At 41.5% G+C, this 12,519-nt stretch overlaps 2 protein-coding genes across 4 annotated transcripts in view; one reads left to right on the top strand and one right to left on the bottom strand.

Moving 5' to 3' along the window:
* SNX5 (sorting nexin 5) overlaps positions 1–12,519 on the bottom strand; it is a 1,173,556-nt gene that overhangs the window by 505,249 nt on the left and 655,788 nt on the right. The gene's annotated exons all lie outside the window — the stretch shown is intronic.
* Positions 1–12,519, top strand: part of LOC126010770 (D-aminoacyl-tRNA deacylase 1) — a 168,209-nt gene that overhangs the window by 13,384 nt on the left and 142,306 nt on the right. For both annotated transcript variants that reach the window (XM_049774362.1, XM_049774363.1), the window contains exon 3: positions 1,230–1,465. In XM_049774362.1, the coding sequence (XP_049630319.1) occupies positions 1,230–1,465 (236 nt within the window). The remainder of the gene's footprint in view (positions 1–1,229; positions 1,466–12,519) is intronic.

The raw sequence follows: 12,519 nt of genomic DNA, 5'->3' as shown, positions 1-12,519 counted from the left end.
TTGTACAGGCAATTTTTTGTTACATTTCTTTTTTTTTTTTTTTTTTTTGGTTTTTGGGCCACAGCCGTTTGACGCTCAGGGGTTACTCCTGGCTATGTGCTCAGAAATCGCACCTGGCTTGGGGGTACCATATGGGACACCGGGGGATCGAACCGCGGTCCGTCCTACGCTAGCGCTTGCAAGGCAGACACCTTACCTCTAGCGCCACCTTCCCAGCCCCTTTGTTACATTTCTTAAATTTGACCATTTTCATGTCACTCAGTTTTCTTCCCTGTCAAGGAAATCTTTTATTATCCATATTAACAGGGGGTGTCCTTTAGGGTCTTACCAGGCTTTAAGTTGTAGTTGTTAGAGTTGATTTTCTCAGATCTTCATTTTGGGGAGGGGCATGGTGCATAGGAGAATTGGGGGCTCATCCTGGTGATCCAGGCCAACTAGCTGGATAGCTCAATGTGAGGGCCTGTGGATGTAGTGCTGCTTGGGTTCTATGGTTGCTGGGGACCACTTGGGCCAGAGTGGCATGCCTTGGGGCCGCCATGGCCATATCTGCAGAGCTTGGGAATCCCCAAGGCTATACTCAGCCATTTTGGAAGGACCATTCTGTAGAATTACTGAAGAGACCCTGGTTGCTCCTCAGATCTATTTGAGTCTTTGCAATGGCCATGAGTTTTCTTTTTCCTCCTCCTCCGCATACGTTTTCTTAAGGAAAATTTGCTGAATTGTTTATTTGGAGTAGCTCAGTTATGATGAGGGTCATCTTTTATCTCAGTGTAAAGATTCTTTGAAAAGTTCAAAGGAGTGACTTCTGTTTTGTCAAGGCAGGGAGGAGCAGATAATGGATGGTGTTGTTTCCCTCTGGCAGTTTCAGAATCAGAGGGACTGACAGGAAAGAAAAAGAAGGAACTTCTACACAAAACTCTGGCCTAGCACTATTATTATTACCCCATATTACAGGTAAGGAACTGTCCAAGATCAAGGTTTTGCGTGTGCATTAACATTCTTCAGGTTGCCTTCTGGGGGCTCTAGTGATAGTAAGTGGGTAAGAGGCTTGCCTTGCACGAGGTTAGCTTGGGTTTGATTCCAGCATCTCATATGGTCCCCTGAATACCACTAGAAGTGATTCCTGAGCGCAGAGCCAGGAGTAACTCCTGAGCAACACTGAGTATGCTCCCCTCCCCAAACCAAACCAATGCTTCAGGTAGCTTTCACTGCAATTTTTTTATTTGTAGGGTTCGAAAGATTTTAAACCTTCGTGTATTTGAGGATGAGAGCGGGAAACACTGGTCCAAGAGTGTGATGGACAAACAGTATGAGGTACTGTGTGTCAGCCAATTCACCTTGCAGTGTGTCCTCAAGGGGAATAAGCCCGACTTCCACCTGGCAATGCCAACGGAGCAGGCAGAAAGCTTCTACAATAGCTTCTTGGAGCAGCTGCGGAAGACGTACAAGCCAGAGTTCATCAAAGGTAGGCAGAAACGTGTTAGACAGGCAGTGCAGGCAGCTAACCCACCAAAAATGGGGAGAGAAGATGTAAAACACTTCTCTCAAGGAGGTATACTGATGGTTATCAAACTTATGAAAAAGCAAAAATGGGATTTATCAGCAAGATTGGCAACAGTCAGTGTTAGTGGGGATATGTAGAAAAGGAACCCATGTCCACTGTTGCTGGAAATGTTACCTGGTTCAGTGTTTAGTTTTGTTCATTTGGGGAGCCACACTGAGTTATGTTCAATGTATCTCCTGATTCTCTGTGCTTAGGGATCCTAGAGTTTGAACCCATATCACTTGCATGTAAGACAAGTGCTTTCCCTGCTGACTGACTGTTCAGCCTTTATGGAAAGCAGTTTGGAGGTTGATTATGAAAGTACATATATTTTTGTCTGATCCAAAAATTCTACTTCTGGGAAAAGATAATTATGTTTATTGCAGTACTTGTTACAATAGCCAGGATTTGGAAACAGCCATTGAACAATCACAAAACATGTAACCACATAACAACCATCTCTAATGAAAGATGTATGGATAAGGAAGTTGTGGCATATATCCAGTGGAATACCATGCAGTTCAAAGAAAATAAGAAACCATGCATTTTGTTGCAATGTGGATGAAACAGGAGGGAATCATGCTAAGTGAAATAAGTTAGAGGGAAAAGGACAAATACCAGATGATCTTGCTGATCTATAGATATAGTCATACAAACAAGGGAAAAGGCATTATCAAACAATAGCATACCTTTGATATTGATTAAAATACTGATTACCAAACTCTGAAGGAAAGGATGGGAGGGAGCAGGAACTGGAGTAGAGTGGAGGGTCACATTTTGGTGCTATTGGGGTACAATACAATACTATATATTTTGGCACTAATATAACAATCTCAACTGAACTAGAATAAAAATTTAATATTTGTCCTTCTAGAAATATTGATGTTTATAACTCAATTTCTAAGTATAGTCATGGATACCTCCAGTGTCTGTTTTTCCACCAGTTCCACTGGGATCCTTCAAGTTGGCTTTGCTTCAAAATGTTTTTTCCCAGAATTAGTAATTAAGTAAAGTCTATATAATAGTTATTTTTCTTCATTGAGCCAAGAATTAAATGCTGCCAGCATTATTATCTCTGCCTGATGTTTCTAGAATCTCTCTTTTCTCAGTAGTCTCTGTGGAATTTTAGAATATACTGAAGTCCTTTGAAGGAATGAGAACAAGGCATATTAAAGCATAAGTGAAGACTTTAATGGGAGAACTTTCACAGGTAGTTGCTAAGAATGACTGAATGCAAACAGCTTTTCTGTACATCCTTAAAGAGGAGTGTTTTGTGTATGTGTAAGTGTTATGATGCAATGTGGTCCTCAAAGTACTTTTTCTTTATGTATTTTTATACAGGTCATTATATGAAGTGCCATTAAGCAATGTTTTGAAAATGAAATGATTGGGGTAAGGTGAATGCCTTTCATGCAGAAGGTCATTGGTTCGAATCCTGGCATCCCATATGGTCCCCAGAGCCTGCCAGGAGCAATTTCTGAGTGTAGAGCCAGGAGTAGCCCCTGAGCACTGCCGGGTGTGACCCAAAAAACCAAAAACAAACAAACGAACAAAGAAAATGAAATGATTTTTATAATAAATTGGAATTAATGTGTTGGGAGATAAACCATCTATCTGATATATATTTGGTTTTTGGGTCACACCTGGCAGTGCTTCTGGCTTTATGCTCAGAAATCGTTCCTGGAAGGCTCGGGAAACCATATGGGATGCCAGGATTTGAACCACTATCCTTCTGCATGCAAGACAAATGGCCTACCTCCATGTTGTCTCTCCGGCCCCTCTATCTGATATTTTGATAAAAAACATGAATTATGCAAAGAATTTAAACAAAATTTATTTTCAAGTCCTTTGGATTTTCAGAATCACACTGATATTAGTACATCCTCATTTTTTTGACTTAATATAATTCTTTTAATGTTTTTTTTTTTTGGTTTTTTTTTTTTGGGCTACACCGGCGGTGCTCAGGGATTACTCCTGGCTGTCTGCTCAGAAATAGCTCCTGGCAGGCACGGAGGACCATATGGGACACCGGGATTCGAACCAACCACCTTTGGTCCTGGACCGGCTGCTTGCAAGGCAAACGCCGCTGTGCTATCTCTCCGGGCCCGATTCTTTTAATGTTTTAATGTATTTTATAAACTCATGTTATAAAACAAATGAGCACGTAGCAATAGGCATCCATATACTCAAAGCTCAAAATAAAAAATTTATAAATACCAATATTTTTGTATTCAACATATATATATAATTATATTTTATTGAAACCATTGTGATTTATTTACAAAATCCTTCAAAATTGAAGTTCAGACATGCAATAAGTCAGGGCCTATTCCACCACCAGTTTCCACCTCCCTCCAGCAGTGTTCCCTAAGTGCATTCCATACAACCCTTTTTGCCCCCCAGCCTGCCATTGTGACAGCCCTGTTTTAAGTTTAGATCATTAAAGTTTGGGTCTGTTGCTTCATTGTTGTTGTCTTGGGCTTGGATATTTAGTTTTGTCCTTTTTATTTATTTTTTATTTATTTTTTTAATATCGCATTAAACATTAGCATAACCCGAGCAGTTCCGTTTGGGGTATGCAAATGTTTAATGCGATTTTTTTTTGGGCCACACCCGGCGGTGCTCAGGGGTTACTCCTGGCTGTCTGCTCAGAAATAGCTCCTGGCAGGCATGGGGGACCATATGGGACACCGGGATTTGAATCAACAACCTTTGGTCCTGGATCGGCTGCTTGCAAGGCAAACGCCACTGTGCTATCTCTCCGGGCCCTGTCCTTTTTATTTTTAATCTCCACCAATGGACCTGAGACTGCTTGGCCCTGGACCCCATCCTTTCAGATTTGTGTTTCTCCTCTTCCACTCAGTTTTTTCCTTTCTCCTCTCTATACTCTGGAACCAAGAGTGTTCAAGACAGCTCTCATTTAGACCACTGCATTTCTCCATGCAGTTATTCTAAATACCATATATAAGTGATATCATTCTGTATTTCTCCGTCTTTTGGCTTATTTCATTTAACGCAGTGGTTCTCAAATAGTGGGGTGCACCCCCCGGGGGGGTCTTGAGGCTCCGTAAAGGGGTTACATTTGACCTTGGCAAACATTGCCATACAAGCTAAGCCCCGTGTCTATGTCTCTGTATATCTCTGGAGCTGACAGTTGCTGTGTCCTGCTCCAAACCCCGCTTCGAAAAGCTATTCATTGCAGAACGTGCTCATTTTAGCCATTAATCCAAATAATACCTTTGATTAAAAAAATCAGCTCAAGGCCTGAGAGATAGCATGGAGGTAAGGCATTTGCCTTTCATGCTGAAGGTTGGCAGTTCGAATCCCGGTATTCCAAAAGGTCCCCTGTGCCTGCCAGGGGCGATTTCTGAGCATAGAGCCAGGAGTAACCCCTGAGTGCTGCCAGGTATGACCCAAAAACCAAAAATATAAATATATATATATTTTAGGGGCTGGCATGGTGGTGCTAGAGGTAAGGTGTCCTCCTTGCCAGTGCTAGCCAAGGACAGACCATGGTTTGATCCTACAGCGTCCCATATGGTCCCCCAAGCAGGAGTGACTTCTGAATGCATAGCCAAGAGTAACCCCTGAGCGTCACCGGGTGTGGCCCAAAAACAAAAACAAAAACAAAAACCTCAAATTATTTTATATATTTTTGTTTTGCAGGTTAAAGTTTTTTTTTTAAACAAAGATACTATTTACAGTTGCGTGGGAGCTGCGAAAAATGTTTTCTTCTTCCTAGGGTGGCATAACAGAAAATAATTGAGAAGCACTGATTTAATGTAACATTCTAGTTCCATCCTCGTTGCAGCATATTGCATGGTTTTATCTTTCCATACAGCTATGTTGTATTCCATTGTGTAAATGTACCATATTTTCATGATCCACTCATTTGTTGTTGAACATCTACGTTGATTCCAAGCCTTAGTTATTGAACTGAGTGCTGCAATGAATAGTAGTGTGCATACATCCTTTTGGATGAATGTTTTTCTGTCCTTGAGATAGATACCCAAAAGGAGGGAGTCCCAATGTAAAAGATAAGAGATTAAAAATATAATAAAAAAGTATGTGTGTGTGTGTGTGGCAAATTTTTGTTTTTGTTTTTTGTTTTTGCATAAGCGCAGCAAAATATGGGAAAATAGAAAGGAAAACCTGTGGCCTAAAAACAGGGAGACCTTACCCGTGAAGCATCCTGCCATAAGACCAACTATAGGCTCCTGGCATACTACGTTGTCTAATCCTAAAGTCTTTCTCTGTGGTCCCAGTAAAAGTTCTTCACAATTACAGTTGTTGTGGTCATGTTTCTTTAGAGATCCTGGTTTTTATGTAGATCTATGTCGAAGTCTGGGTGACATGGAGAGTCTTCTGGTTTGATCTCACCAGTAGGTGGCGATGCAGAGAACCCTGCCCTGAAAGTAGGTTGTTGCTGTTACCAAGTTTTCATGTGGACCCACCCTGGAGCAAGTTGATGTGAGGGCAGCATTAGGGCCTTCCTTTGTAGAATTCGGATTCTTGGTGCTGGTGTAGAAAACTATGCTGATTACATAGATGGGATCCAAGGTTCAAGGGTAAATGGCCAATGTCCAATCTTCGGAGACCTAAACCAAGACACTATGCCAAGTGTTCAGGGTATAAAGCCCCAATGCAATATAAAATTTATTTGTTCCTGGGCCTGAGCGATAGCACAGTGGTAGGGCATTTATTCTGCACACACCAATCCAGGACAGACCTGGGTTTGATCCCTGGCATCCCATATGGTCTCCCAAGCCAGGAGCGATTTCTGAGTATATAACCAGGAGTAACTCCTGAGCATCACAGGGTGTGTCCCAAAAAGAAAAAAAATATGTATTCCTATCCCTATTAGATAAGAACTTCTCACACATAAGATTTTCCCATTTTATTGTGCCTATGCAAAAAGGAACACTGCCATTTTTACTACTGGTGCATATTGGAATAAAAATAACAAGCTAAACAATCCTGATAACCTGGTTCCAACATCAACTTGGAACTCAAGAGAAACTTATCTACTAGATTTCCTACTAAATAGATCCAAAAAAAGGAGTGGGGAAAACTGCCCCTATATAAGAAGATAGAAAATCAGAATTATACCTGTTAAGGAAATATATCTAAAGAAATATTTAAAGGAGATATACATGTCCCCTTTAAGTCTGTTTTCAAATTTATTTTATTTATTTTGGTTTTTGGGCCAATCTGGTGATGCTCAGATGATCAGGGGTTACTCCAGGCTTAGAGGAACCATATGGGATGCCAGGCAATTGAACCACGGTCCGTCCTAGGCTAGCATGGGCAAATGCTGTCCCCCTTTAAGTCTTTTGAAATAGTCTGGAGGGGGGATAAATTTTGGAGCGCAGCTTCTGTATGCGATATGGTCTTGTGGAATCTGAAAAGTGGCTCCCAGACTCAGCCTTTGATTTTGAGGCTATGTTTGACTATTCAGATGTATTTCTTGTAGGTAGCAGGATGTTGGATTAATTTTTGATCCATTTTGCTAGTGTGTCTCTTAACTGGTACATTTAGTCTATTGACATTGAGAGATCATTGTTGGACACTGTTTTAAATGGGATGCATATTTTGATCTCTTTCTCCTCTGAGTCATTATTTGTATAAAGGAATGCAACTGACTTTTGTGTATTGACTTTGTAGCAGACCACTTTGCTGTATTGTTTTATTGTTTCTAGGAGCTCTTTTTTTAATATATTTTTTATTTAAGTAACATGATTATAGTTGGGTTACAGTCACAAACAGAACACGCCCCTTCACCAATGTTAACATTCCCCTTCCCTTCCCCTTCCCTGCCTGTATTCGGCATTTACTGTAGTTGTTTGTTTTTAAGTTCAGTAAATTTTTTTTTTTTTTTTTTCTTAAAGGATAAGGGTTACAAAATAGTAAAGGTGTGACAGTGGTAATTGCTGTTGTTTGTATAGGCCCAGAAAAATATGGGGAAAATGGAAAAAAATCCTTGGCCTGATTACAAGGCCTCACCCCCGAAGTTTATTAGCATAAGACCGACTCTGGGCTCCAGGCATACCAGTCTGTCCAACCTGAGTCATTCTCCGTGGTCCCAATGAAAATTTTTCACACTTTAGCTGTTGTTGGTATCAGGTTCCTATATTTGAAGATTCTGAATTCTATGCATTTCTTTCATCGAAGTCAGGCTGATTGGAGCATCCTCTAGTTTCAGCACACCATTAGATATGGAGTGATCTGCTCTGCAAGCAGGCAGTTGCTGAACCGTCTGGGTGTTGAGAGCACTCTTTGGAGTAAGTCAATGCCAAAGCAATAGAAGGTCTTCCCTGTTCTTAGAAGGTTTGAATCCTGGTAATGTTATAGACAATTGTGGTTGTTTCCATAGATTGTATTCATTGTCCAGGGATGTGTGGGCAATGCCCATTCTTCTGAGGCCTAAGCAAAATCATTATGCCAATGTTCAGGGTATAAGGCCTAACTGCATTACCAAATTTGTGTTCCCATCACTATTAGATAAGAACTTGTTTGCAAATGTATTATTTTCCCATTGTAATGTGCCTATGCAAAAGAGAATACCACAAGATATTGTTGGTGCATCTGGGGGCCGACGAATAAAGCCCGAAATTTCCCGTAACTTGGTCCAAACATGATTTCTATACAGCAGGGGTCTCAAACTCGCAGCCTGCGGGCCGTTTGCGGCCCTCCATACAACATTTTATGGCCTGCAGCCAGCCTTCAAATATCGCAGTATTCGCGATTCTTCGCTTACCGAATAATCGCAATAAAAATCACATTAGTAAGAAAAAACTCACATTAAACATTTGCATACCCTGAGCAGTTCTGTTCGGGGTATTCAAATGTTTAGTGCGATTTTTTTGCGATTTTTTTCTTACTAATGCGATTTTTTATTGCGAATATTTGGTAAGTGAATCTCTATGCAGCCCTGCCTCACCCCGACTTTGCTTCCTGCGGCCCCCAGGTAAATTGAGTTTGAGACCCCTGCTATACAGAGATACTCTTCTACCAGTATTGCTTATAAAACAGATCTCAAAGGGGGGAAAAGCAAACAATCAATCAAGTAAAAAAAAAAACCAGTGGGCAAAATTGTCACTATATAAGAGGATATTCAAAAAGAGTTATAGATGTTAAGGAAATACATCTGAGATATACAAAGGAGATACACATGTCCCTTTTATGTTTTAGAAATAGTCAAGAGGAAGGGTGTTGTTTCTGAGACACCACTTTGGTCTGTGATTTGGCCAAGCAAATAGCACATGGAGCCATGTCATCCCTGTGTTGCCTGTTGAAGCTTCCAACTCCCTGAGAGGCTTTTGCTTCCTAATTTCTGGAAGCCGGAAGTTCTCCAGTCCCCACCCCGCCCCCTGCAGGAACGGGGAAGCCTGGGGTCTCCTTTAAACTGCTCCTCGCCAGAACCCACTTTCTGGAACCCTGAGCAGGCGTCCAGGGGTAATCCTGGGAACTGGGAGGAAGGAGAGAAAAGGCTGTGGGAGGCAGCCGAGGCTGCATCTTCTCCTTAGCTTGGCCAAAATGTTTACCACTTGGAGCCATGTCATCCCGTGTTGCCTGCTGAAGCTTCCGACTCCCCAAGAGGCGTTTGCTTCCTAATTGCTGGAAGCTGGAAGTTCACCAGTACACTTCCCGCTCCCTGAAGGAACGAGGAAGCCTGGGGTCTCCTTTAAACTGCTCCTCACTGGAACGCACTTGCTGGGAACCTGAACAGGCGGCCAGGGGTAACCCTGGGGATCGGGAGGAAGGAGAGAGAAGGCTGTGGGGGTCAGCCGAGACTGCATCTTCCCCTTAGCTTGGCCAAAAAGCCTACCGCGTGGAGCCATGTCGTCCCCGTGTTGCCTGATGAAGCTTCAGACTCCCCCCAAAACATTACTGTGAAAGATATGCAATCTACCTTGGCCAAAACAAAAATCCTTAGTACAAAAAAATGGTTAAATGTGGGGTAATAGGAGGTGGGAGTGAGGAAGTAAAAGAATAAAATGAGCTTCTGAGCGGCGTTCTGAATATGACAGATTAAATACAATGTTATCCAAATATTTGTCTATATGTTCCACGTAGGGGCACTAGCCCCCGCGTGGTTTCACAATGGACAGGATTAGTAAGGAAACTTGCCTGGGACTTCCTGAAACCAGAACCTCTTGTGCTACCATTCCACATGCTGGCAGAAACTCCCGGCTCCCGGGAAGGAAAGAGATCCTTCAAGAGCTGGAAGGCTGGAAGTTCAAAGCCCCCAGCTAAACCCTCCCTCTGGGGAAAGCTTAGGGTAACCTTTAAGCCCCTCGTCGGGACCCACCTCACTGGCTTGCCCAGGCATGTGGCCCAGGGGAAGCCCTGGAGTTCCTGAGGAAGGGAGTAGAAGGGTGCTGGGGTGACCCAAGTCTTGCACCCCTCCTAGGCATGGTTAAAAAGGCCTTTGGCATGCCGGAGGCCTTCCAAACCCCATGCTGGCAGAAACTCCCAGCTCCCAGGAAGGAAAGAGATCCTTCAAGAGCTGGAAAGCTGGAAGTTCAAAGCCTTCACCTAAACCCTCTCTCTGGAGCCAGGTGGGATATAGGGAAAGGCTAGGGTAGCGTTTAAGCCCCTCGTCGGGACCCACCTCGCTGGCTTGCCCAGGCATGTGGCCCTGGGGAAGCTCTGGAGTTCCGGAGGAATCTAGGAGCTTTTTTTTTTTTTTTTATGGACTCCTTAGGGTCTTTGATGTATATCATGTCATTTGCAAATAGAGATTGTTTGACTTCCCCTTTTTCTTTTTGGATTCCTTTGATTTCCTTCTGCTATTTACTATTGCTAGGACTTCTAATACTATATTGAGTAAGAGTAGAGATAATGATCCTTGCCACTATAGTATATGTTACTGGCAGTGCTTTCAGTTTTTCACCATTAAGAATGATGTCAGCTATGGGGCTGGAGTGATAGCACAGTGGTAGGGCTTTTGCCTTGCACATGGCTGACCCAGGATGGACCTCAGTTTCAATACCTGGTGCCTTATATGGTCCCCCAAGCCAGGAGCAATTTCTAAGTGCATAGCCAGGAATAAAACTTGAGTGTCACAGGTTGTGGCCCAAACCAAAAAAAAAAAAAATGATGTCAGCTATGGGTTTTTTGTAGATAGCAGTTACAATCTGGAGAAAGGAGGTTCCTTCCACACCTATTTTGCTGTTGGTTTTAATCATGAATGGGTATTGGATCCTGCCAAATGCTTTCTCTGCATTGATTGACATGGTCGTATGATTTTTATCCTTCCTTTTACTAATGTGGTTTATGATGTTGATTTTCATATATTGAACCATCCTTGCCTTCCAGGAATGAAACCCACTTGGTCATGATGTATGATATTTTTGATGTGTTGCTGGATTCAGTTTGATAAAATTTTGTTAAGGATGTTTGCATCAGTGTTCATCAGTGAGAATGATATGTAGTTTTCTTTCTTGGTAGTATCTTTGTCAGCTTTGAGAATGAGTGTAAAGTTAGCTTCATAGAAGGTATTAGAGAAGATCCTGTATCTTAGTTATTTCGGGAGAGTGTAAGGATCTTGGTAGTAACTCTTCTCTGAATGTTTGATATAACTCACCTATAAACCCACCTGGTCTTGAACTTTTATTCTTGGTGATATTCTTAACTATTATTACTTTTTTGATTGGCCTGTTTAGGCTTTCTGTTTCCTCCTCATTCAGTTTTGGGAGATTGTTTCCAGAAATGTGTCCATATCTTTTAGGCTCTCTAGTTTAACAGAGTACACTTGTTCATAATAAGCTCTTATGATGTCTTGAATTTCTGGGGGTTCTGTTGTAATTTCTCCCCTTTCAATTTCTAATCCGATACATTTGAGTCTTGCCAGTGATTTGTCTATCTTGTTTATTCTTTCAAAAAACCAGCTTCTGGTTTCATCAATTCTTTGTATTATTTTCTTTGTTTCTATATCATTGCCTTCTGCTCTGCTTTTCCTGGTTTCTTTTCTTCTGCTTGTATTTGGGTTTTTTGTTGTTGGTTTACTTTTAGATACTTAAGTTGTTGTTTTTGTATTTTTATTTTCTTCTTATGTAGGCCTGTATTGCTATGAGTTTCCCCCTAATTACTGCTTTTGCTGTGTCCCATAGATTTTGGTGATTTGTTTCTTCATTATCATTAGTCTCAAGGAATCTTTTTATTTCTTCCTTGACTTCCTCTTTGTTGCAGCTGTAGTTGAACAGCATGTTGTTTAGTCTCCAGGTGTTAGATTTTCTCCATATCTTCTTGTTTGTTTTTGTTTTTGGGTCACACCTGGCAGTGCTCGGGTTACTCCTGGCTCTATACTCAGAAATCTCCCTTGGCAGGCTTGGGGGACCATATGGGATGCCGAGAATCTGAATCTGGGGTTGGCTGCCTGCAAGGCAAAAACCCTACTGCTGTGCTATCTCTCCAGCCCTTCTTCATTATCTTTTAAAAATCAATCTTGATCTCTGTGGCATTGTGGTCTGATAGGGTGCATGGTATAATTCTTTTTTTTTTTTCTCCTCCTTTCAGTGTCAAGCAGGGGTCCTTCAAATTACTGAATAAAGGAAATTTTTAACCTAGAGTCCACTAACCAGAAAACCTCTCATTTATTTGGGAGAAACAGTTAAAATCATTCACAGACAAAAAAGAACTTGCAAAATTCACACTAATAAAACTAAATCTAAATGAACTACTCAAAGATTAATTATATAAGCCAAATACCCAATTGTAATCACAGTAACCCTATACAATATAATGGCATAGAAGCCCTCTCTGTCAATTTCCTTAAATGTCAATGGACTACACTCTCCCATCAAAAGGCATAGAGTAGCAGATTGGATCAGGAAACAAAACCCAGCCATTTGCTGTTTGCAGGAAGCACACTTAAAATCTTTGGATTGATATAGGATCAGAGTAAAAGGATGGAAAACAATTTAAAAAAAAGAAAAAGGTGAGGCAGCCATACTTATTTGTTAATATTTCTT

The sequence above is a fragment of the Suncus etruscus genome, chromosome 6 (genome assembly GCF_024139225.1).
Source record: "Suncus etruscus isolate mSunEtr1 chromosome 6, mSunEtr1.pri.cur, whole genome shotgun sequence".
NCBI lineage: Eukaryota > Metazoa > Chordata > Mammalia > Eulipotyphla > Soricidae > Suncus > Suncus etruscus.
The sequence above is the reverse complement of the archived record's forward strand: the minus strand, read 5'-3'. Positions and strand labels throughout refer to the sequence as shown.